Source organism: Condylura cristata, unplaced genomic scaffold (assembly GCF_000260355.1).
Source record: "Condylura cristata isolate star-nosed mole 26May11 unplaced genomic scaffold, ConCri1.0 scaffold00029, whole genome shotgun sequence".
NCBI lineage: Eukaryota > Metazoa > Chordata > Mammalia > Eulipotyphla > Talpidae > Condylura > Condylura cristata.
Window position 1 is genome coordinate 8,879,567 of NW_004567130.1, and position 24,540 is coordinate 8,904,106.

The following is a 24,540-nucleotide window of genomic DNA, read 5'->3' on the forward strand; positions in this document are numbered from 1 at the left end:
CACATGGCCCAGCAGACCTCTCCTGACCCGCCCGCTGCTCCCCTCAGCAGTGTACTTCATCGATCTGCCTGTTCTGCTCCCCACTGTCTCTGGTGAAGTCTTTCGCCACCCCTGAGTCTCTGACCTGTACCCCAGTTCTGTATGCGCAAATAAATAAATCTTTAAAAAAAAAAAACAAAAACACTGAACCTTGGCCCTCACTGGTGGCACAGGAGGTTAAAGCACAGCACTAAGAAGCCAAAGCCACTTCAGCATGATTCGAGCCCCACCTGCCCTGGAGGTGACCCACAAGGCGCGAGAGACCTCTCCTAACCTACCTGCTGCACCCCTCAGCAGTGTACTTAGTCAATCTGCCTGTTCTGCTTCCCACTGTCTCTGGTGAATCCTCTTGCCACCCCTACACCCAGTTCTGTATGCATAAATAAACAAATCTTTAAAAGAAAAAAAATACACTGAACCTAGTATCTAACATGTCTACCTCACTCCAAGTTTATTACAAATAAATCGGCCTTTGTTTGCACAAACAGGCCTGACTAACAGCAGTAACCTTTCCTCTTCTTCCCCAGTCTACTACGTCTTCCTTCTCAATTCTCATCTTGGCTTTGTCAAGAGGCATTAAATTTAAAGAAGACACTAAGAAACTATAGTTGTTTAAGACAACTAAACAATAAGTTCAGGTTCCAAAGAACAAAATCCACATACAAAAACAATCACCTAGAACTTCAGAAGGGAAGGGAAACTAGACCAAAAGGTAAAAAGGATGTTACTGGAAATGCCCTGCTGTAGTAATAGAAACTGAAGAAGGAGCAAATCTCTCTGCTGGGGAGGGACAACTACCTTTATCAGGTGCAGAGCTCAAAACTCAAAAGGGTCAGGCAGGTTTCTGAGATTCTCTGTGCAGCCTGAAGCAACTACTTCCAATTCTCCCATGGACAGTGAGCAGCTACTCACTCTTCTCCCAGATCCTGCAGTCTCCAAGCTCACTGATTTCTTTTGAAACTGCTAGCAGAGCTATAAGGAAAAGGCTGCTGCCCACCATTCACTAAGCCAAAGCCCTGTCCTCCAACTCACTTAAACTCCAGACATTTGGTGATCTCCTTCTGCAGATGCATCACCTCGTACAACAGGTTCTGGAGCTGCAGATGATAGGCGTCTACTTTCTGCTTGGCCTGAAAGAAAGACAAAGTAGAGGTAAGTGGGGCAAGTCAGGTGGGACAGAGCAGAGAAGCAGCAAATGCAAAGCTGGGGAAAAGGGGAGTAAGATGGGGGGCGAGGAGGGAGAAGGACAGTTCAACTCAACACTTACCTCATGGGTCTGATCTCTTCCTTTCTTCAACCTGATGTGGGCTAATCGGTTAAGTTTCTTTAGAGTCATGAAATGCACACAGCTCTGGATCCTCCGATCTTCAATCTCAATTGCCTGTGGGCAAAGAAAATCTGTGCTTAAGAGGTGCTGGTTCAGCTTCCTTCAGCCCCTCATTGCTGACCCGGCCTCAGCCAAGGTGACTAGAGGGAGCTCAGAACCATGAGATATATAGCAAAGGGGCATGAGTAACTGTTTAAAGGAAATGCTTAAGGTTCCTTTAAACAATTTCTGCTGGGACTATAGTAACAGGAACTGAAGATGGAGCAAGTGCACCCAATGCAAATACCTGATCCTACATTTGGCACACAGAGATCCTAATAAATGCAACACTTTGCCATACAATTTGACCTCTATAAACAACATTACTGAATAATTCAAATGAAAGCTGAAGAATTATACCTGTAAAGCTTAGCTATAGTAAAATAGATAAAATGTAATAAGCACAAAATAAGTGAGAGTCCAAGAAAAATATGGGTCATTTTGTTTTGAATGTATCCCATATGGCTTATATTTGTTTAAAGATTTAGTTGTCTTTGCATAGAACTAGGGAGTAGGCCAGAGGTATGAACAGGGGAAGAGGGCTGACTCACCAGAGTGGAGAGCAGAGCAGGCAGATCTACTGAAATACACTGCTGAGGGGAGCAGGAGGACGGGAGAGGTCTGCTGTGCCATGTGGGTCACCTCCTTGGCCAGGATCGAACTCAAATCAAGCTGCAGTAGCTGGCAATAGCTTGACAGCACTGAGACTTTTTTTTTTAAAAAGATTTATTTATGCATACAGAACTGGGGTACAGGCCAGAGGTGCAGGGGCAGTGAGAGGCTTCACCAGAGACAGAGTAGAGAGCAGAATAGGCTGACTGACGAAGTACACTGCTGAGGGGAACAGCGGGCGGGTCAGGAGAGGTCTGCCGTGCCATGTGGTCACCTCTGGGCTGGGCGGGATCGAACTCATGCTGAAGTGGCTCTAGCTTCCTAGTGCTGTGCTTTAATCCGCTGCACTACCAGGGAAGGCCAGCACTGAGACTTTTAGCCCTGCACCACAGGGGAGGCCCCCATCTGGCTTTTAATTCCATTATTTTAAGTTTCTCTGTCCTGAAGCCTGGTTTACTTGTACATATCCATCCTTATAACAGTAAGGGAATTCATATGTACCGTCATTTTTTTAATACCCAGTCAAATGCCTAGAACTTAATCAGTACTAACTGGATGAAATATCAAATTATAGGTATGGAAAAAATTAATTATCTTGTACTTTCATTGCTGTACTTGGTGACTGTAGGATAAGAAATGCTCAAAGCTCTTATACCACTGGACTCCGTGGCTATCACCTGTGGCCTTGAGTGCAGAAAGAGCTCGGGAGCGTGGGCTCAGGGGCATGCATGTCTGATTGTAGGCACCTGGAGGATGGTGTGGGCATGTGTAAGTGGGCACACCTAAGCCTGACGGCTGATGCTGTAAGGGCAGTGTCACAGGGAGGTCAGCTGAGGCTACAACAGAATGAGTGACTACTGAGAGGCAGGCGCACAACATGACGCCAGAGAAGGCCCAGAGAATAAAGATTTGCTGGGGCCTCCCAGGCGCCCGGCCTACCAGCCTGCCCGCCCTGTGTGTGACACTACAGTGACTGAGTGGTGACGAAACATTTCAATAAGTTAGCAGGCAGGTCCCTGAAGCCCCGAGGCTCCAAACACCTAGAGTATGACGAGGCCAGAAGACGAAGACCAGGAAACCCGTCCTGGTCTGTGCATACCCACCAGGTTCACATCTGCCCAGACCCACTCCCTACCGCATCTTTGCCTCCCCTGCTCTTCAAGTCCTGGATCTCAGCCATGAGCCTCTGCAGCTCCTGGCACGTGTACTTGTACAGCTCGTAGTCTCTGCCAGGGTCCCGCAGGTCCACTTCAGCCTCCTCACTGTAGTATTTACCTTCCTGTTGAGACAAGTATAGTGGCCGTGGGTGTGTGGGGCAGGGTCAGGGACCCTTCACTGAGATAAGTAACAATGAAGCCTTGAATAAGCTTTCTAAAGGACTGGGTCCTCAAATGTTTTTCTTTTATCCATAATGAAAAAGAATCCCTCTTTTTCTTTTCCTGATTATAAAATAATTCATGCTGGGGATGACAGATTTGGAACACAGTGGGGAATATGAAAAAGAAAATGAAAAATTGCCTATAACCTCACCTCTTACCTGAAATAATGTCTCTGTTAATAATGTAGACAAAAATAATAAAGGTGAAACAAAGAAATAACAACAGATCAAATACAAATTTTATTTTTAAACAAAACGGGATCATGCTGTTTAGTGCCATTTCCTATTGCAATAAATACAGACCTCTGTCAAAATGTTTGCATGATTTTCCACAATACAAATGAACAAGAATTTACTTAACCAAATCCTTATCCAATAGGTGTTAAGATAGTTAAATCAAGCTTCAGCAGAAAATAAAACATCATAGATATCCCGTTGGTCTCTACACACTAAATATCTCTCTTTTAAGAGATAGAACAAAAGCATAAAGCTCTTCACTAATCTTGATTTCCTAAATTGGAGGACAGCATCAGTTTTAACATTATTTTAAATTTAAGATGGTATATTTCTCTATTCTAATTTAAAAAGCATAACTAACCAAACAATCAGGAATAGCTGTCATAAATTACCTTGACAGATTGAAGGACAGAGAAACAAAAAAAGATTAGGCACATGAGCTCTCAGGCCATGGAAGTTTTGGAGACATATGGTCCTGGGACTATTTAGTACTTTGCAGAAGAGACCAAGGGTATGCATCTTGAAAGCTCTAGCAGTGCACTGTAGATGAAGAAAACAAGCGCCTCCCCACTACTGCATACTGTATTTTCTTCTCAAGCACTATTGAGTCTAATATAGGCTTGCTGGTTCTTGGGATACTGCAGCTAAACCTAAACATGGATATTTAAGATTTGTAGAGCCAAGTAAGAATTCCAGACACCTGGTTAAGAGGGTGACCCTGGAATTCTCAGCTGCCAGGAGCTTTGTCACAAGCAGCAATTTCTCAGCAGCCTGGACAGTCCGGCTGATCTCACCTGCTCAGTGTCAGATCTATTACGCTTCCCTTCAGTTGGAGTTCCATCACTTCGGATGACTTTGGGCTTCCGTTTTTTGCTTGATTCTGATGACATGGTTGGCTGGTGAAATCAGGAGGAACAGCAGAGATCTGTTAAGAGGGGAAAGCTTTGAGATTTGCCAGAGTTGGAATTGAAGATTTTCTAAGGAACAATTCTGGCCACTTACACCTCTGGTAACTCAAGAAAAGTCACTGAATCTCCTAAGCCTCAATTCAATCCTCTGTGAACAGGAAAATGAATCATCCTTCAGCCAGTTTAAAACGAATTCAACTTCTCCACCTCCACTTCCTTTAAAGGCATCACTACTACCACCCCACTGATGAAACCTCTCAGCCTGGCATGTAAATCCATTCCCCACACTATTGATTGATCACATTAGGCTGGGCCTTGATCTGAGCACTTTATGGCTTTAGTCTCATTTGAACCTTACTGTAAAACTTTCAGTTAAGAACAAGTACCATTTTACAAGAGAGAACTGAGACTGAAGAAGGTAAATAACTTGCCCAAGATCATAGGCTAACAAAGATAAAGCTTAGGTCCATAAGATGCTCATCAGTACTCTTGATAACTGCTATTGTCCAGTGACCAATTCCCCCAAATTTAAAAGAACAAAATCTACACTTCATGGGCTCTAGCATCTTCGCCTCAGATAACTTTCTACTTGTCACTACGGGCATGACTGCTCCCTTAACCATAAACATATTACCAATCACTTACAATGAGGTCAGAGAAGCCTTGCTGTGTAGTATCCACTCTACTATTTTATGTCACTTCACTTTCTTCAGCATCTGTTTCCTCAAAGACCCAACAACAATAATAGTCCCTTCCTCATAGATGCAACCTACTGGTGAAGGTGATGAAGATAATCTGGGGCTGGGGCTTTTGAAGGTGCGTGGGTGATCTGAAATAGTGTTAAATGCCTAAGAAGTTCATTTCTTTAGAAACTTCTGATTGCTTCAAGGAGAAAGCAGTCTATAACACTCCTTCTATATCCAAGAGCCTTAAGTAATGAAATCTAACCAGCATTATTAACAAAAGATGAATAAAAATATAAAAAGAGCAGTTTTCCATTGATGATAACCATTGTTTTAAAGTAAATTTAAATAGTGACTCAATTAACAATTTTGAGTGAACAGTCACAGAGATGGTAAACTGATCTGGCAAAACCTATACAAATGGAGCCCTAAAGGCTTACGTGTTCAGAAGCCATGCCTTTGACAACAAAGTGCCTGGAGCGCGTAGATGCATAATACATGTGAACTGTTACTAGCACCATAAACTAAAACTAAACCACCATCGTCGTTGCCGTCGCTTTTAGAGGTTATAGAGTGGAGCCAGACGAAGCTGCAGTCAACATTTTCCACACGAAACGGCGCGCGGCGCCGAATAGCCAGGGACCCCGGGGAATGGGGATGGAGAGTACGGGTCGGAACCCAGCCTGCAAACTCCTGCCTGGAGCCCCGCACCTTACTCCAGGAGCGCCGCGCTGCTCCAGGTTCTACAGCCCCACCGTCCCAGTTCCCATCTCACCCCACGTTTAGCCGAACCTGTCCCGGCGAGGAAGCCACTTCCGGCAGCAAAGGTACCGAAGCTCGCGCACCATGGAGAAACGGAAGAGAAGAGAGACCGGCCGGAAGTGGGGCGCGGAGGCCGGAAGCGAGGCGGGAAGGGCCTCTCTGGCCGGCAACAAGGCTTGTTGGCTGAGGCGGTGTGGAAGCGAGGAAGATCGTGGACTCCTGTTGTCAGGACAGGTGCCAGCCGGCCAACACCCTCTAAAAACAGGAAATTGCGACTGCAACGGCAAAAAATCGTATATGCCTATTTCACTTTCCCCAGCAGCTAGTTGAAGCTGTGCTGTGCATTCGTCGTATGCCTTTTAGAGCGTGATAGCGCCAAGATCTGAATGGATTTGCCTCCATAACCTGGGTTCTTAATTGTCATACAAAATGTACGCAAACAGCTCACGCTAGGAGAGGTAGCCAATCGCAGAAGGCTCTCTAACCCCATTTTACACTTGTTCTTTTTCTCCACAGGTGCATCAGTATTTTCCCCATTATAAATGACTGGATTTGCTCAATTCTATAATGCAGTATTTGATAGCCTCATGTATTTTTTTATTATTTTATTTTACATCATTATTCATTTTTGTACAATGTTTGTTTTATTTTCTCAGGTGTAGTCCCCATAGATTTCCCACCACCAATTCACCGTGTACCATCACCACAGTCGCTGGTGCTCTTCCTGCTCTCCTTTTGACCCCTCCCCCTCCTCTGCAGGATATCTCTGATTTATAGTTATTTTTGTGTTTTTTTTTAATTGTTATTTTTTCCCCGATCACTTCTTTGGCTTCCCTATTTTCCTCCTATAAGTGAAACCATCCGATATTTTTCTGTTTCCTTCTGACTTATTTCACTGAGCATAATTACCCTTCTAACTCCACCCATGTTGTTGGGAATGGCATACGTTTATATTTTTTGATCAATGTGTAGTATTCCATTGTGTATATATACCATATCTTCTTGAGCCAGTCATCTATTTTTGAGCATTTGGGTTGCTACCTACTATAAATAGTGCTGTAGTAAACATAGGGGTATAGGTGTCCTTTTGAATTAGTATTTTTGTGTCCTTTGCGCAAATCCCTACGGGTGGAATTTCTGGGTCATATGGCATCTCCATTTTTAGTAGTCTGAGAACCCTCCACACAGCTTTCCAGTGGTTGGACCAGTTCGCATTCCCACCAGCAGTGTAGAAGAGTTCCTTTTTCACCACAATCGAAGTTTTGGGGTTTTTTTTTTTTTTAATATGCACTATTCTCACTGGTGCAAGAAGGTATCTCATTGTGGTTTTGATTTGCATTTCCCTAATGAGGGACGTTGAATATCTTTTCATATTCCTGTTGGCCATCTGCATTTCCTCTTTGGAGAAGTATCTTAAATTCTTCTACCCATTTCTCGACTGGTTTGTTGTTGAGTCATGTGAGTTCTTTGTATATCTTTGTGAGCAGTCCCTTATCAGTTGTATGGAGAACAAAAATTTTTTCCAAATTAGTAGGCTCTTTGTTTTGGTAGTTTCTTTTGCTGAGTAGCTTTTTAGTTTGAGGTAATCCCAGCTATTTATATTTTCCTTCACTTTCTTTGCTTTGGGGGATGAGTCTTTAAAGATGTTACTGAGATGTATGCCATGGAGTTTTACCTATATTTGTGCATAATATGAGATAATGGCCTAGTTTCATTCTTTTGCTTATGGTGGTCTGGTTTGCCCAGCACTATTTATTGAACAAACTTAATTTTGTTCCATTGCATATTCTTTGCTTTTCTGTCAAGATGAGTTCCCCACACATGTGGCTTTATTTCTGGGCTTTCCACTCGGTTCCATTGGTCCACATGTCTGCTTTTGTTCCAGTATCACAGCTTTATTGTGCTTTGTAGTCTAATTTGAAGTCTGGGGGTGTGATGCCTTCATTCTCCTTTGTTTTAGTCAGGAGAGCTTTGACTGTCCGAGGTTTTTTGTGACTCCATATGAATTTCATAAATATTTGCTCTATTTCTTTGAAGTTTGTCATTGATTATTGGAAAAGCATTGAATCTGAAAATTGCTTTTGGGAGGATGGCCATCTTAATGTTAATTCTTCCAATCCATGATCAGAGGATGTCTTTCCATTTCTTTTGTGTCTTCTTCTGTTGAACAATTTTTATAATTTGTGTAGGCCCTTTACCTCTTTTATTAGATTTATTCCCAAGTATTTGATTTTTTGGTTTCAATTATAAAAGCGATGGTTTTATTTCTTCTTCAGACTCATTGTATATAGGAAGGCTACTGATTTTTGTGTGACTTTTGTATCCTACTTTGCTAAACTGGTTGATTATTTTGATTAGTTTTTCTGTGGAGTTTTAGGGTTCCCTATGTACTTCGCATGTTTTTAACTCTGATATGTATTGTACAAACAGTGCTCAGGGCTTTTGATGTAAGTTCTATTTAATCCATAACTAGAAACTTCAATGTCCTGAACCCCTGGTTTCATGAAATAGTTATGTCACTGAGGTGAAGATGCCTTCCCTGAGAGCAGCTCAGGAAACAGGATACCCTCTCAAAGGGGGTATTGTGGAGGGTATTAGCCAGGTGGAAGCTGGTATGCTCTGCTCTGCTCTACCCAGGGAACCTGCCATGGTTCCTTGCAGAAGAAGAAAAGACACTGTTTTATAGTAAATATTTAATTGGTTCCATCAGCAACTTTAACACAAGTTTCTTAAAGGGGCAGCAGAATCAAGCTACCCCGGGTTTCATGAGGTGTGTGTGGGGGGTCACTGAGCAGGGCCCCATAACCACTGACCCCATCTCACACACAGAGGCCCAGAAGAATGAGGATTGGGCTGAGAGAATATGAGAGAGAAAAAAGAATGCAAGTGAGGGAAATACAGGCCCTGGTCTGGCTTTTTGCTTTCAGGAGAGAGGAAAAGAGAACAGGAGATTGGAAGGGAGGGCAGGAGATACCAGCGCAAAAGGGATGTACCTTCACATTCAAGTTCTTGCCTCACTGAAGGAGAAACAAAGGAGCCTCTCTCCAGCTGTTCTGTATTAGAAACCCCTCCCCAGGTGATCTTTTGTCAAATCTGTATTCCAGATTCTGCAGTTCAAACCCAAGTTCTGAATTCTAATTTCTATCTTCTGGGTTCCCATTCCATTTTGTTTCCTGTCCCCAATCCTCCCAGCTCCCAGCCCTTTTTTGGTGGAGTCTGTGGGCCTCCTGCAGACTGCTAACTTGAGGCTTTTGCCCATCAGGAGGGACTTGGCTCAGACAGTTCAGCAAAGGGGTAGCCTAGTGGAGACCATGGAATTCCTGAGCGCTGGTCTCACCTGCTCTCTGCCCACCACACCTGAAGCCACAGGAAATACTATCTTTTGTGCACTTAAAGCTAAACCGAGGACTGCCGTGATAATTAGGGACTGGTGGCCTGGAGGTGAAGAATCTTGGGGGAATGAGAAGACATAAAAGGTGGTTGTTCTTCATTCAGAGAAATTAAAAACTGCTTTCAGCACAGGGGGAGGGATGAGGAGGTGGGAAAGGTCTGGTTAGAGCTACCAGTGCTCAGAACCCTGTTATCCTTCAACTCCCCCTTGCCTGAACTGAACACTGCTTCCCAGAGTCCCCCCAGATCTGAGAGAAACCGAGGCAGCAGGGCTGGGCGTTTCTCTGTTGGTGGCAGCCCTGAGGGTGAGGGAGGAGGCGGAGGCTGAGGCAACGTCACTGGAGAGGCGAGATCTTCAAGGGAATCATGATTCGAGACTCCATGTGTCGCACCAGGGGGACTGCAGAGAGAGGGGCAGGGGCAGAGGTCAGAGGTCAGAAGGAGCTGACTCATGAACTCAGCCTTTGAAGCGGGAGGAGGCCTGGGATACCAAGACAGGGAAAACCCTGCTGCCTTCTTGGAAGGGCCTGTGGAGAGTATGAGGTCTTCCAAGTTGTGGGATAAGAGGGAATCTTAGGTGATGAGAATAAAAAAAAAACCAAGTTGTTATAGTTATTATCCTGTGTAGGTGGAAAAAAAAATAAAGAAGTGAGTCCATAGATAATATTTAGGACAAAGCTAAAGTTTAAGAGTTTTAAGAAAACTATCAAGGAAGTAACTGTAGCAGGGTTATACCGGTAGGGCAAAAGCTGGGAGATCTAAAAACACCTGGCTAGGTCCCTCCCTCGTGGCACAGCGGGTTACAGCACAGCACTAAGAAGCTAAAGCCACTTCAGCATGAGTTCAATCCCTGCCCCGGAGATGACCCACATGGCACGGCAGACCTCTCCTGACACATCCACTGCTCCCCTCAGCAGTGTACTTCATTAGTCGGCCTGTTCTGCTCCCCACTGTCTCTGGTGAATCCTCTCACTGCCCCTGTACCTGTGGCCTATACCCCAGTTCTGTATGCATAAATAAATAAATCTTTAAACAAACAAAACACCACCCTGGCTAAACAGCTGTGGCTAAGGTTTAAAAAGCCCTGATTTTGTCCAGCTGCTCCTGTGACAGTTGGGGAAACTGCAGCCCTGATGGAGAGGGGAAGAGGTCAGACTCCTACCCGGCGCCTGCCCACCTCCGTGTCCAGCACACAGTGAGGGTTCAGTCAACACCCACTGATCCCAGGTGTTTCTTGGGGGTCTGAGCAAGGTGGCCAACATGGTGAACAAGGAACTTGCTCAAAACGATCTGCTGCATGCATCCTTGGGCCAGAATCTGGGCAAAGCACTTCACAGTCAGCTTCTAGAATCCTCCTTCCAGCCCTCTGAGGGAGGCACGACACTGCCACCTTCCGGAAACGCACGGTGACGTGAGCACCATACTTGCGGTCACGGGCTCAGCAGCTCAGAGGCAGGCGTGGCCTGGCTACAGTGCCTGCTGCAGCATCACCCAGGGCCGCGCTCGCAGGCGAGTGTCAGTGGCGAGAGGCCCAGCTGCCGGCCTGAACGGGAGCCCCCATACTGGAGGGACTGCAGTGAGGTGTGGAGGGACGGGCAGGGCCTCCTGAGGGCTCCCAGTAGACGACCTCCTCGAGCCTGGCTGATGCCCCAGTAAGTTGATGCTCACCTGTGTAGTAGACATTTTCATCCCAGCCCCTCTTCCTCCAGGCAGCATTTCGAGTCTCTTCCCGAGACTGTAGGTCTTTATAGGCTGTGGGGAAGACACAGGGTCATTCCACAAGCACCAAGCGTGTCTGTGGTCCTGTACCCTGTTCCCAGCATGGGGCCCTCCTCCCGCTGTCCCAGACCCTGCCTGGCTGTCGCTTCTCCCACCCAGACCCCCCACTGCCTGGGACTGTTAGACACTGTTTGCTTTGACAATCTCATCCAACCAGTGCATGTGCTGACAGCCCCCCAAGGTCTAGCTCCAGCCCAGAAATCTCTTGGCTCCAGACTGGTGTAGCCAGGGCTCACCTGATGTGACACTTACAACCTAAACTTATATCTGAACCTCATGGTAACCACAAAGCAAAAACCTTGAGGCAATGCTCAGCGGGAAACACTTCCCAAACTACACTCCTGATCTCTCAAACCTGCTCCTGCTGGGGTCCCAGGAAGTGACACGGCTGCTCTGGCAGGAGTCTGGGAGTCGGGAGTCCTCCTCCCTCATCCCACAGACATCCCCCAGCCCCTTCGGTTCTCCCTCCAGACTAGTGAGTCTGTGCACTTCCCAGCGGCCTCTCCGCACATGTGACACCAGGCCACACCCCCATCAGCTGTACTAGTGTAACCATCTCCTGGTGTGCCTGCACACTTGCAAAGTGTTCTAGCGAGACCCACGGAGCCAGAGGAGGCCACCAGAATAAAAGCAGGTCACGTCCTGCTGCCTCAGGTCTCGCAGCAGCCTCGGGAGCCCCCAGCTCATCCTACCCATGGCCTGCGAGGCCCAGCCGGACCCGACCCGCCTCTCCTATCCTGTGTCCTCACGCCCTTTCTATTCCCGCCACACCAGCCTCCTTCCAGGCCCCCAAAACCACAAAGGCTTTTCCCCACCACAGGATTTTTGTCCATGTTGTTCCCATGCCTGTTCCTTCTCATCCTGTGGGTGGCTGACATTTTAACCTCCTCACAGAGACCGTCTTTGTCTGTCCAAGTCAATGTGGGTTCCCATGTTTTTCTTCATCATTTCTCCCTGTCTCTTTATTATCCATAATACTTTGAAATTATCTTGTTTGTTAGCGTATGCTTGAGGTGGAGTCTCCCTCTGCTAGAACACAAGCTCCACACAGGTCCCAAAGTAGCCTCATTGTACATGCAGTGGAGAAAGGGAGGCTCCATAGGGCTCCCCGCGGGTCCCCAGCATACCCCAGAGATGGTGCACCACGTAGAGTTCGCCTATCTGAGAGAAGAAGCCGCCTACTGCCTCCTGGTTCTCCTGCCGGTACTTGATGGCCCGAGCCCTGGGGATGGTAGAAGAGTGGGGGGCAGAGGTCAAGGCTAGTGCAAAAGCCCCCTGTGATGTCCTCAAGCTGATTCCTCAGCCACATCTTGAGGGAGGGGCCAGAGGCAGAGCCCCCAGCTCTCAGAAGTGAACAGGTACAACTGCCAGCTGAGTTTTCTACCACAGAGGCCTCACAGTCCTCCATGAGAGCTGCCCCTCCTCATTGGAGCCCTCCCTTGGATCTGTGAGGATGCCGAGTTCCTTGTCAAATGACCCCAGGAAAGGGGGTCCACCAGGGGCCTTGGTGGGGCAGGTGATCAGGGTACTCCCCACCCCCTTGGCACTGTGACTCACCAGTTATTCCCCCACTCGATCATGGTTCCTGGCTGAAAGAGAACCAGAGGAGAGGGTGGGAATGAATCCCCACCAGGCTTCCCAGCGTCGGGGTGGGCAGATGGGAAACTGCCTTGTCTGCCCATTTTCAGGGGCTGCTTGGCCTCATTCAGGGGTCCTGATTGGCAGCCGGGTGTGCACCTGTACACGTGGGCAGACACACCTCTGCTCTGCGCCCAGTGGGAGGGAGAGGCCGAAGCCCCACTTTCAGTGCATGGCACAGCGCCTGCCCACCTGGGGTACCAGCAAGCAGGGCTGCCGCAGGCTGATGGGAGGCACATGGGAACGTGGGGGAGGGAGGCACCTTCAGCTTGTATGTCCTCAGCTCGTAGATGTTGGGGCCTGCTCTAGGCTGTGGCTCATTCCAGAAGCTGAACTCAAGGAGCATCTGGTTTCTCCTGGACAGCAGCATCTGGCTCCGCTCCTTCCGGAATTCCAGGTACTCCTGCAGGCATGGTGATCTGGCCATGCCAGCCTAGAAGCACCCCCACCACCCCACCCGGCAGTGGGCCCCACAGGGTAGCTGAGGAGCCGCCAGCACAGGGCTGGACCGGCCCAGTCCCCAGAGAGGCTTGTGGCGTGGCCAGCGACCTACCTTGTTGTTCTTGAGCTTGTTCATGCACTCCATGAGGGCTGGGTAGCCGCCCGAGAACCGCCACAGGTGCACTGTTGGGGGTAGAGGAAGTGGGAGGTCCAGATGAGGGGGCTCTGCCCTGCTTACCCCAAGGCTGGTTACGTGTGTGTAAAGGGGTGGTCTCGGCGCACAAGGTCTGAGTTCCCTTTGCCTTGGTGGGGAGCAGTACTGGGCAGCAAAAGCCTAGACAAAAGCCAAGGAGACCTCAGTTTGAGCTCCGGCTCTGCCACATCGTATTTGACTCCCTCTAGACCTCACCAGCCTCATCTCAAAAATGGGAGTAAGGGCCTCCCTCATGACGCAGGGGTTAAAGTCTCAGCACTATCGAGTATTACCATCCACTGTGACCTGAGTTTGATCCCCGCCAGGAAACTGATCCCCATGGCACAACAGACCTCTCCTGTCCTGCCCACTGCTCCCCTCAGCAGTGGATTTCACTACATCTGCCTGTTCTGTTCCCTACTCTGGTCTCTAGTGAATGCTCTCACCCTCACACCTCTGACCTACACCCCAGTTCTTGTATGCCGAAATAAAAGAATCTGAAAGACACTAAGGCAGCTCTCCTCCCTGCCCACATATGCCTATGCAGGTGTCTCTCTTTACTATCTTCCCTTTTCCTAATAAACCTATCTTTTACAATGTAAAAAAAAACCCAGAAAAAAAGAAACCTACCAGCACATACAGTTTGCTGCCACAAATGTGTAGCAGAGGAGGGACACAGCCAGAGACACTGGTCTACTCCCCATCTCCTGACAGAGACCTAAGAGACTGACAGGAGATGTCTCTGGCAGCAGAGAAATGAGTCCTAGGAACCACCAGCAGGAGGGGGGCTTGCTTTTCACTGAAAATTTTGTACTATTTGAAAAATGTTTAAAGATTTATTTACAAATACAAGAGCTGGGTTATAGGCCAGAGGTGCAGGGGGAAGAGGGTGAGGGGATTCACCAGAGACAAGGGTGGGGAGGTGAACAGGCAGATTGACAAAGTACACTGCTGAGGGGAGCAGCGGGTGAACAGGTCTGCTGTGTCATGTGGGTCAGCTCCATGGCCGGGGACTGAACTCATGCTGCAGTGGCTACGGATTGCTTCACAGCACTGAAACCCCTGTGCCACCAGGAGACCCTATTTGAATTTTTTTTTTAAATAATGTAAGTTTATTTTTACATCATTTTGTACATTTGGTTTTTTGCATCTCAATTGTAGACTCTATTTGAATTTTGTATCACATCTTCTGTAGTGGGCTGAACAGTGTCCTCCCTCTCCCAAAGTGATGCCTACCCAGAATCTCAGAATGTGACCTTAGTTGAAAATGGCATCATGGGTCTTCCCTGGTGGTGCAGCGGGTTAAAGCGCAGCACTACGAAGCTAAAGCTGCTTCAGCACAAGTTCGATTCCTGGACAGGGAGCTGACCCACATGGCGCAGCAGATCTCTCCTGTCTCGCCCACTGTTCCCTTCAGCAGTGTACTTCATTGATCTGCCTGTTCTACACCCTGTTTTGTCTGGTGAATCCCCTCTCCACCCCTTGTACCTCTAGCAGGTACCCCAGTTCTGTACGCATAAATAAATAAATCTTTAAAAAAGATAAATGGCATCATTGTAGATGTTATCAAGCTGAGCTCACATTGGGTGGGCCCTGAACTCAGTAACTGGCATCCTTTGTTAAGAGGAAGATTTGGACACCAGAAGACCATCATGGAAGAGGGAGATAAATGGAGAACGCTCCGTGACAACATAATGTACGCAGCGACTGGGGTGACACATCGATGAGCTAAGGAGGCCGAGGGCTTCCAACCACCACCAAGAAAAGGAAAAAACAAGAAGAGTCTCCCCTAGCACCTCTGGAGGGTGAGGCCCCTGCCAACCCCTGGATTCCAGACCTCCGGAATCAAGAGAACCCATCTTTGTTTGAAGCCACCAGCCAGTGGTACTTTGTTACTGTGGCCCTAGGAGACTGACACTTTCCAATAACAAAGAAACCTCGTTACTATGGAAGTCTCACCACCCCTGAGAGCACGTGGGCCAGGAAGGAGGGAGGCCTAGATGGGCCAAGCCTGGAGTGGATGGCTGACCAGTGGTTTGGGAGCTCACCCTGTCCCTTCCCCAGCCGGCCCCTCAGACGCTTGACGCCATCTCTGCCTTGTTCGTTCCCACCGGCAAAATGGCCTGGCCCTGCGGCTTAAAGGCCTTTGCCCCCAAGGAAAACTGCAAAAGTGCCATAAGGAGGAAAGTTTACCAAGTCCAGGGAAGCTGACCTGTGGGAGAGGAATGAACCTGACACCAAGGGATGGACAGGGAGGACTCGGAGACAGAGGACCCTGCCTCACTGCAGTGGTCCTGTTACAAGATGTTTCTTTCCAGTGCCCGGACTGTGGATTCCTGAGCGCCACTCCCAGGGAAGGCCGAGAGGGTCTGTCCCCCACCTTTTCCTACACAGGGACAAGACCTCAGAAATTGTAGGACCTGCTTGAAAATTGAGGGTTCCAGTCCTCACAGCTCATTTCTCCACTAGCAGGCATTACTGCTGGTGCTGAGCAAGCTGTATTTACAATGGGGGAAACTATGGCCGCCTCACACTCCTCCTCCTTCGGCTCCCTCTCTGTCCCCGCCCCCTGTAGGATCTCTCGGGTTTATAGCTGTCTGTCTTTTTGTTTTGTTGGGTTGTGTTTTGTATTGCAATAACAACACACTTTCTCCTCCTATGTCTTATTTGGTTCTATTCCTCCTGTAAGTGAAACCATTCGATATTTTTCTTTTTCCTTCTGACTTATGTCACTGAGCAGGATCCATCCCTTCCAGCTCCATCCATGTTGCTGCGAATGGCATGAGTTTGTTGATCCACTGGGTGGCGAGGACGGGTGGTTGACGTGAGGGAGGAGGGAAGTAAGCAGTGCTTTAAAACGAATAATGTATAGATATAGAAATGTAAAAAAGAATGGGGAAACGGTAGAGGAAGGGGAGACACTTGGTTTTCTGTTATCCATCTATCACGTCAACTTGTGTTACTGAAATAAATGATTAAGGGGAGTCTTGTCTAGCTCCACATTTTCAAAAAAAGACATAGGTTGGCCAGGAGGCAGCGTGCACCCCAATTCTGAAAGTGCACAAGGGGAGCTTAGAGGACTCTAGTAGGACTGCCCTGAAGAGCCTCCGTGCTGTGCAGTGTCGGCACTGTCTAGAAGGGCCCTCCTGTGCTTGACACGTCACCCGGCCATGTCCAAGGCAGTAGCCAGGAGACAAGGTGCCTAAGTGGCACTGAAATGTGGCAAGTGTGGCCGAGGGGCTGCGTGTCTCACCCCAAATCACTGTATGTGGCTAGTGGCTACCACCCTGGACAGCACTGGCTAACTGCCCAGGCCCCTCAGGGTGGCTGAGAGGCTGAGCCAACCACATTCTTGTGTTTGGGCATCCAGCTGGTGCCTGCTAAGATGGGTAAGTGGGGGGACATGCTGGGGAAACCCCTGGCAAGTGGAAGGGAACAGCTCAAACAAGCCCCATTTATCCCGGTGTTGCATACTGGGAATTCCATGGCGAAGGACAGGCAGGGCCGCCACCCACGGATAACGGACAAGTGCACTACAGAGCACACGGGAAACCAGGGGCCGTGCCTGACCAGCGTGTGGAGGTGGTGTCTGTGCCAAGACCGAGAGCGTAGAGGAGAGGGCCAGGTACAGCAGGCAGGGAGGATGAGGGAGTGAATGGAGAGGAAGCAGCGTGAACACAAAGCCCACCAACTGCAGGTCAACCTGTGGGTGTGAAGAAGGCCCTGGGCGGGGCAGCACAGTGAGCCGGGAGGCTGGGCAGGGCCGCAGTCGGAGCCTCCCGGGGTGCCGGGGCAGAGGGAGCCGCCTCAGGTGTTTGGGTAGCGGAGCTGGTGACGAGGATCGAATTTACGACCCTCTGTGCTTCCGTGGACGTGCTGGGCAGCCAGGTGTGAGAGGTGCTGCGGCCTGGGCCGGGCCAAGCGGCAGCACCACAGAGGCAGGTACCTCACCTGCCTGGTCCTGCTCCCCGTACCACGTGTTCCAGTTGCCCACCAGCGAGCAGGGGTAGTCCTCGTCCAGGTGCAGCTTGGGCAGCACAGCCTCCCTACGGGAGGGGCACAGAGAAAGGGGGACTCGCACCAGCCCCTGGGCGCCTGAAACGAGGGTTCCAACACAGGCCAGGGGCTGAGGCCTAGACCCCCATTTCTAAGATGCGTCCTTAGGACTTATGAGCCTGAAACCTACACCCCCTGGGTTCCTGCCAGGAGAATGGGGCTGCGATGGAGCCCCCCACCCACACAGGGGCCCAGAAGGGTGGCAGGGGAGCAGTCTCACGTCAGGCTGTTGTAGGCATCCAGACACTCGGGCTTCACATTATGAACTGCAACAGAGCACAGAGAGTGGGGGGGGGGGGGAAAGAGAGCAGGGTTTGTGCCTGTCCTTGGGGAGCTGGAGTGGGGGGAACAGTGCAGGCCAAGGCTCCCAGGACAGCCTGTGATGTCCCTGACCCTCACATCTCCCACTTGGCATCTCAGAGGTCCCCAGAGGCCCGGGGAGGGCAGGCTTGGCCGGCCAGCAGCCACTCACACTGGATCTTGTAGAGGTTGCTGGTTTCCTTCTTGGACAGCAGGGTGGAGTGGGCATCCTTCCGGGGATCCACCTTGTGGACAAAGAGGGATCGGAACCAGCTGCCTTCATTGTCCTTGGAATAGAAGCTGTAGGACAGAAGTGTTTAGAGGGACAGGCAGGGATGCAGGGAGCCTGGGTTCTCCCATCAGCTCAGAAGCCTGCTCCCTCAGATTGCTGACCCACATTTCTGGGAATGGGGCCATGGAATCCCATGGTAGTTCCAGAATGTGAAATGCAGTGGACCTGAGCAGACCTGATCCTTCAACAGAGATCCTGGCCGCCCCACTAGTTTCGTGAAACTCTGCAGGGGCTCAGGAGAGGAAGGCCTATGCCCAGCCCTCCCCAGTCCTCTGCCCTCACCTCACTCCCTTCAAGGGGTCTGCTGCTCGGCCCCTACCGTGGCAGCACCTAGCCAGGAGGACCAACTCCAAACCCACCTTGGCTTGATGCCTCCTCTCCTGCACCCTCCACCTCTGTGTCCCAGCCCCTTGGACAAACCAGGCTTCCCCACTCTGCTTTCTTGGCAATTTCTGTCCCCACCAATGAGAAGGCCACACTCACTGCCCTCTCCCGTGCCCACTCTAGCCCTCGCCTGTGCCCCTTTCCAGTCCCCACAAATGAAGACTCAAAGACAAAAAGGTTCTTTCCAAAGGAGACACACTCCCCTGGAGGAAACAGGTCTTAGAACACAATCTAAGAGACGCTGGAGGTCTCTGGGAAGGCCCAGGTAAACAAGCCTCAACCAGCCCCTGGCATCGGGGGCGGGCTCTCCAGATGACCTGATCAGTCTCCCGATCTCCAGGGCTGATGTGGCAGACAAAGGCAGCTAAGGGGGGTAAAAAGGGACTGCAAAGCGGAGTCATGCATTCACCCAGCCAACACTGCCCTGCACACCTCCGCAGGATGCAGCAGGAAGGAGTACGTGGCGATCACGTACACTGCTCAGAGCAGCCTGCGGCCAGGTCCTGCCAGACTGTACCTGCTCTCCCTACACAAGCCCCAGCAGGGTTTATTTTTTAAGCTGCCTGAGGCAGCAAATCCTCTGGCTCTACAGCCTCCGTGCAACGTGCACCCAGGTCTGAACAGCAAGCTTCACTGGCTGCTTCCTAGGCAGGGGGAATCACCCCAGCCCTTACCCCCACTCGCTCCTTTCCTTTTTTGGAGCCTTTTCTGTGGCTAGAATCAGTGTGCTGCAAATCAAAGTGTTGTTTTTTTTTTTTCAAAATAGGAGCAGTCCTTGGGACTAGCAAAATAAAAGCACACTTCAAGTGGTGATGGCAGAGAGAGGTGGCATGTAAGGGTTCATCCCGAACTGTTAATATTGCTCACCTGGAAAAGGGAAACGAGGAAGGGGGTGAATTTTTTAATTTATTAAAATCTTTATTGTAAAGTGAAAAAGAAAAAAAAGATGTTACGTTATTTCTGAATTCACAGACTTTGTCACTGTGCGTGTTCCTTGCTTCCTTAACAAAACCCCAAAACTCAATTATCGTCAGATGGGTGGTGTGGACTGTGGCGCTGTGGGCCAGCGTGAGGGAGCCTTGCTCTGTGCGAGAGAGCCTGACCCAACTGTGCCACGATCCTACTGACTCTATGCCAGGATGTTGGAATGTTGATAGCAAGAGTGTCCCCATTTTCGATGACAAGAAAATAAAAGGTTATGGAACGAAAGGAACTCGCCCAACGTCACGTAGTAAATCAAAGGCAGATCCAAGCAAGAACCAACGCAGATCTCTTCCTCCAAATCTAGAGCCAGGCACTGACCTGGGCGGGTGCAGGCAGATACCATGAAAAACCAGGTGTTTTCTACAAGCCACGGGCAGAGGGGCCTGACCTTTGCCTGCATGTAGAGGGGATGCTTCCCCTGGGAGAGGTGGTGGCAGGGAGCAGAGCGGCTCCTATTATTTGTCAACCTAGACCTTTGCTCAAGGCCTGGGCTTCAAGTAATTTATTAACATCAGTACTGACCAAGATAAACAGCCAAAAGGCTACCCCTGATGAAAGTTGGGGGCTGAAATGCTGGGGCAAGACTGGGGAAGGCAGGGGCCCAAAGCGCTGACAGGCCCCCATGTCTCCCCCTCCCCAAGTCTCTCTTGCCCGTGGGCCTCAGTTTCCCCACGCATCAAATGTGCAGGGTGGACCAGCCTTCCTCGAAAGCTCTATAGGCAGGAGTCACAGAGACCTGTCCAAGGTGTCAGGGCTGGGTCTGACTCAAAGCTCACATTTTCAGATCAAGTTTCACTTAGTGAAGTCGCAGAGCTCCTACCCTGCACTCCTGATCACTCTGCCCCTGCTTTCCATTCCCCCGGCACCTTCTAACACTGTATCAATACTTCTGCTTATGCTGTGCCTTGTTACTGTCTCCCCACTAGAGGCAGCCCTGCGAGGACAGGGCCTTGTCTGGCTGTACCCCCCAGGGCCTCAACAGTGCTGGTGCATGCATGTTTTCAGTTGTGTTTGGGAAGTGAATGAAGGGCGGTGGGATACATGAAGATGCAAAAAGCTGGAGGTGAGAAAGCAAAGCAAACGTGGGCCTTTGGCTCAGAATATGGACGCGAGCTTCAAGCCCCGCCAGTCCCCACCACCAGCCGCAGAGCAGTTTCCAGACAAAACTGGGTTTGGATCTCAGCTCGCTTTCATTTCTCTAAGCGTCATTTTCCTCATCCCTATGAGAAGAGCAAAGGGATGGCTTCTCAGAGAAAGGGCCTGACATGCCAGGGCAGCTAATAAACTGTTCTACCTAACTTGGAACTGACAGCCTGGCTTCTACTCTTTCCACCTTTTTCCTAATCTGGCCCTCAATCTTTCTAAGACACCATTTTGTGATGCTATTCCTCTGCTCAAGAAAGTCTTCTATGGCTCCCTATTGCCTACAAGACAAAAGCAGAATGTCTCTACTGGGAATTCTAGTCCTCATCTACTTTGTTAAGCTTTCCAGAGTCAATTCCCTGTTAAATTTGGTGACCACAGAGCCAGGACTCCCTTTTCCAGTGGTTCTCAAACTCATGCTATCAGCAATCACCTAGAACTTGCTAGATGTACTCAGGCCTGGGCTTCCCTGGTGGTACAGGGGTTAAAGTCTCAATGCTATCAAGCTATGGCCACTGCAGCATGAGTTCAATACTGGCCAGGAAGGTGACCCACAGGGTGCAGCAGGCCTCTCCTGTCTTGCTTGCTGCTCCCCTCAGGAGTGTATCTCAGTATATCTGCCTGTTCTGTTCCCTACTGTCTCTGATGAATCCTCTTACCATCACACCTCTGGCCTACAACCTAGTTCTTTTGTGCATAAATAAAAATAAATTCTAAAACTATATATATATTTTTAAATTGACTCCATCCCAGACCTACTGCAACAGAAACTCTGAGGTGGGGCTAGCAATCTGGGTCTTAACAAGCCACCAGGGACTTCTGCCCCATGTTCAAATGTGAAAGCCCCAGTCTAGATCAGTTTGCTTTTTGTTGTTGTTCCTCATGGAATCTCAGTAAACCACCACAGAAATGCAAAAGATTCTGGTATCTATCTACCCATGTATTATATTAAGAATGTGTCTTAGGGGGCCTCCCTGGTATCTTAGGGGTTAAATTAGTGCCCCACCGAGAAGGCCTGAGTTAGAATCCCGGCCAGGGAGCTGACCACAGGGAGCTGACCCTCGTGGCATAGCAGACCTCTCCTGTCTCGCCCACTGCTCCCCCGGCAGTGGATTTCAATATATCCACTTGTTCTGCTCCCCACTCTGTCTCTGGTGAATCCTCTCATCACCACCCCCTCTAGCCTGTATCCCAGTTCTTCTATAAAAAAATAAATAAAATCTTTTTTTAAAAATGCCTTTTAGGCCTAGACAAATAGTTTTATCTAGTCTGTGGGAAGGGCCTGCCCCAACTGGACTAGTCCAGTCCCTGCTATGAAAACACTTGTCATGTTTCTCCAGCCTCTTCCTTTTCATATGACTGTGTCTTCTCTCCCCAGCCACACTAGACTCTACGAGATAATACCCTTCAACCCCCAAGGGAAACTACCACAGGGTTTTGGCATGAAAGTTGCTTAATAAAACTTAGTCCAGTTAAGAAATTTTCAGTAGATGACACATTTACATTCTCGATAGGGGTCAACAGTCTGATGTCTCGCTCCATGAAACTATTCCATATACTTATAAGCTAGAAAGCTCAGCTCTGTGTGCCAGGATGCTGGGCTCTCTGCACTTTCTTGAATACTACTCAGTTGAGTCAACTGCTGTTAGAAAGGTGACACTATGTTTCTGTTTATTGTTCTAGAAGTGTGTCTTCAGAAGATACACTAGAAGAACTGAACTTCTGTTAACAGCAGAATTACTGGTATAGCATATAGCATAACATTAACAACTGTTTATTGAGCACTTACTATGTGCTAAGAACTATCTTCACAATATATTTATGAGAAAAAAGAGGCTAAGAGATAATCCATTCCTTACTCAAAAATGGTTAACCAGTGGCCAAGAGAATTCCTCTCCATGTCCATCTGACTTCAAAGGCCACATTCTGTACCAACCCAAACCTCAGAGGCCAGAGGGCTGCTGCTGTTCTGCCTAGTAACTCCAGAGAGATCTGGGACAGGCTAAAGATTCAGCAGGAGGGGGATGTTCCCAGGTCTCCAAGGTGGGACCAGGGCGTAGGTAACTTCAAAACTGTCTTTGAGGCACTCGATGACTATCGCTCTAAGTGCCTTTACAGAAACCCTGCAAAAAAACACCCAACAGGAACCACCATCCCCATTACAAAGAAAAAAAGCCGTGATCACAGAGGTTCAATGCCTCATCCAAGGGCACTAATTGAGTAAACAAGGAGCAGCAGGCCACCTTCAGGTCCCATGCTCCTTCTGTGGTCTCAGGATATTTACCACACAAACAGTTCTATCACCAGCTGATATGTAGTCCTGGAGAAAAGAGGTTTTGTCCCCAGTCTTGAGCTCCCCATCTGGAAAGCAAGAAGCTAACCGTACAATATCTCCCAAAGGCGTGTCCAGTCCTGATATTGGAGGTCACACAGACATTGCTTCAGACATAGGCTTGAATAAGGGACAATATCTGTTGCATGTTCACAGGGACCAGATACCTCACATGGCCTCAACAACTCTATGAGATACATCTTATTTTATCACCCCCATTTTATAAATGAAGAATCTGAGGCTTCAAGAAGCCAAATGACTCCTGCAAGTTCACCACACTAAGACTGAGCAAGATCTGCTGGTAGAAGGCAAACTCCAGGTTCTTCCCATGGTATCAGCGTTCTTCCCAAGTATCGGGGCAGTCTGGGTAGGGGCAGGACCACGGCTCCTCCTCCCAGCTGCCCTGATCTCTAGTACCTGGTGGCCAGGTCTATAAAACTCTACAACTTCATGCCTGAGTTGCTGGGCAGAAGGGACCCTGCTTCCTTTCCACAGGTGTGGGAACAGGTGTCCTCACCTCTCTGACAAATATTCTTGAGCATACACTGTCCCTAGCCCTGTGCCAGGGTCTGAGATAACAGATAATTGAAGTGAAGGTCTAGTAGGGAAGTGAGCAAGCACCAGGTAGTAAGTGCAGACACTGGGCAGGTACATGACCCTGGAGAGAGGAGGGTGGGTGGCCCTGGCCTGCAGGGGTGCCAGCATCAACCTCAGTCCAAGGGCCCAGCAAGAGCCCAAACTAAACACATGGCTGGGTCAGCAGCCTCCCTTGCTCAGGAGGCCACCAGTTGTGGTGCAAAGAGCACGAGGTGTGTGGAGACCTGTGTCCAGACCCGGGGCTGCCATGGGACAACAGGGAGAGTGACCTTGGGCTACTCCCATCCCCTTTCAGGCCTCCTGCGTCCCAGCTGAACTATTCAGGGCAGGGAGCAAAGGGTCTGTGCAACCAGGGCCCTTCGTTGCTCCCCTACCCATGTCTTGCTCCCCCATAATTTCCCGACGGTGGAGTTGCCTCCCCGAAAAGCCCCCAGTTGGTGCTTCAAAGGCCTGGGAAGGGGCCACTCCTGCTGCCTAGTCTGCTCCCACTCTCCAGAGCCCACAAACTGCCCCTCCCACTCACCCCATCTTTCAGTCTCTGCCAGGACCCAGGGGCCCCCTAAGCCAGACCCTGCGCATGCCTTTCCCTCGACCCCCCATTCTCGTCCAGCCCACTTCCCCAGGCCTAGATCTTGCTCCCGCCTCTAAGCCCTGGGTTCCCAGCCAGAGTCTCTTCCCATCCCCCAGGCCCAAGCCCAGGCCACCGCGAAGGCAGCCCCCGCGCGCGCCGCCCCCGCCCGGCCCGGCTCTCACCGCGCGGACGCAGCAGCCACAAAATCCCCAGCGCGGAGCCCCGGGCCCCCCAGCAGCCGCCGCGCCGACGCAGAGATGCTGCACAGTCGCGGAGCCATGTTGAAGCAGCGCAGGTTGGACGGAAGCCCCGCCCCCGAGCCCGCGGCGGAGGCGGGGCGGGCTCAAGCCCCACCCCGCGGCCCGACGCCCGGCTCCGCCCGCACCCAGACCCGCGTCGCCTGGTTCTCAAACTCATGCTATCAGCAATCACCTAGAACTTGCTAGATGTACTCA

The 24,540-nt window shown here is 49.7% G+C and overlaps 2 protein-coding genes across 5 annotated transcripts in view; both read right to left on the reverse strand.

Moving 5' to 3' along the window:
• THOC5 (THO complex 5) overlaps positions 1-6,069 on the reverse strand; it is a 31,415-nt gene extending 25,346 nt beyond the window's left edge. For 2 of the 4 annotated variants that reach the window (XM_004690881.2, XM_012731183.1), the window contains exons 1-5: positions 5,999-6,064; positions 4,427-4,557; positions 3,153-3,296; positions 1,307-1,420; positions 1,072-1,169 (exon numbers count right to left, since the gene is read on the reverse strand). In XM_004690881.2, the coding sequence (XP_004690938.1) occupies positions 1,072-1,169; positions 1,307-1,420; positions 3,153-3,296; positions 4,427-4,522 (452 nt within the window). In that variant the 5' untranslated portion in view covers positions 4,523-4,557; positions 5,999-6,064. Of the gene's footprint in view, positions 1-1,071; positions 1,170-1,306; positions 1,421-3,152; positions 3,297-4,426; positions 4,558-5,934 lie in introns of all 4 variants that reach the window. The other 2 variants (XM_012731184.1, XM_012731185.1) reach the window with 2 other exon arrangements.
• A 2,600-nt stretch (positions 6,070-8,669) lies between these two features.
• Positions 8,670-24,386, reverse strand: NIPSNAP1 (nipsnap homolog 1 (C. elegans)). The gene is made up of 10 exons (XM_004690882.2): positions 24,268-24,386; positions 17,955-18,082; positions 17,703-17,748; positions 17,378-17,472; positions 13,346-13,416; positions 13,055-13,195; positions 12,712-12,743; positions 12,282-12,376; positions 11,044-11,127; positions 8,670-9,775 (listed from the first exon to the last, which is right to left on the reverse strand). Exons 1-10 carry the CDS (start codon positions 24,363-24,365, stop codon positions 9,711-9,713), a joined length of 855 nt encoding a protein of 284 aa, XP_004690939.1. The 5' UTR covers positions 24,366-24,386; the 3' UTR covers positions 8,670-9,710.
• Between the last annotated feature and the right edge of the window lie 154 nt (positions 24,387-24,540).

Coding starts and splice junctions, on each gene's coding strand:
- NIPSNAP1 (XM_004690882.2), bottom strand. CDS start 24,365: ATGGCTCCGCGACTGTGCAGCATCTCTGCGTCGGCGCGGCGGCTGCTG. Junction 17,473..17,702: donor GATGCCTACAACAGCCTGAC/GTGAGACTGCTC, acceptor CCCCTCCCGTAG/GGAGGCTGTGCTGCCCAAGC. Junction 11,128..12,281: donor CGTGGTGCACCATCTCTGGG/GTATGCTGGGGA, acceptor TCTTCCCCACAG/CCTATAAAGACCTACAGTCT.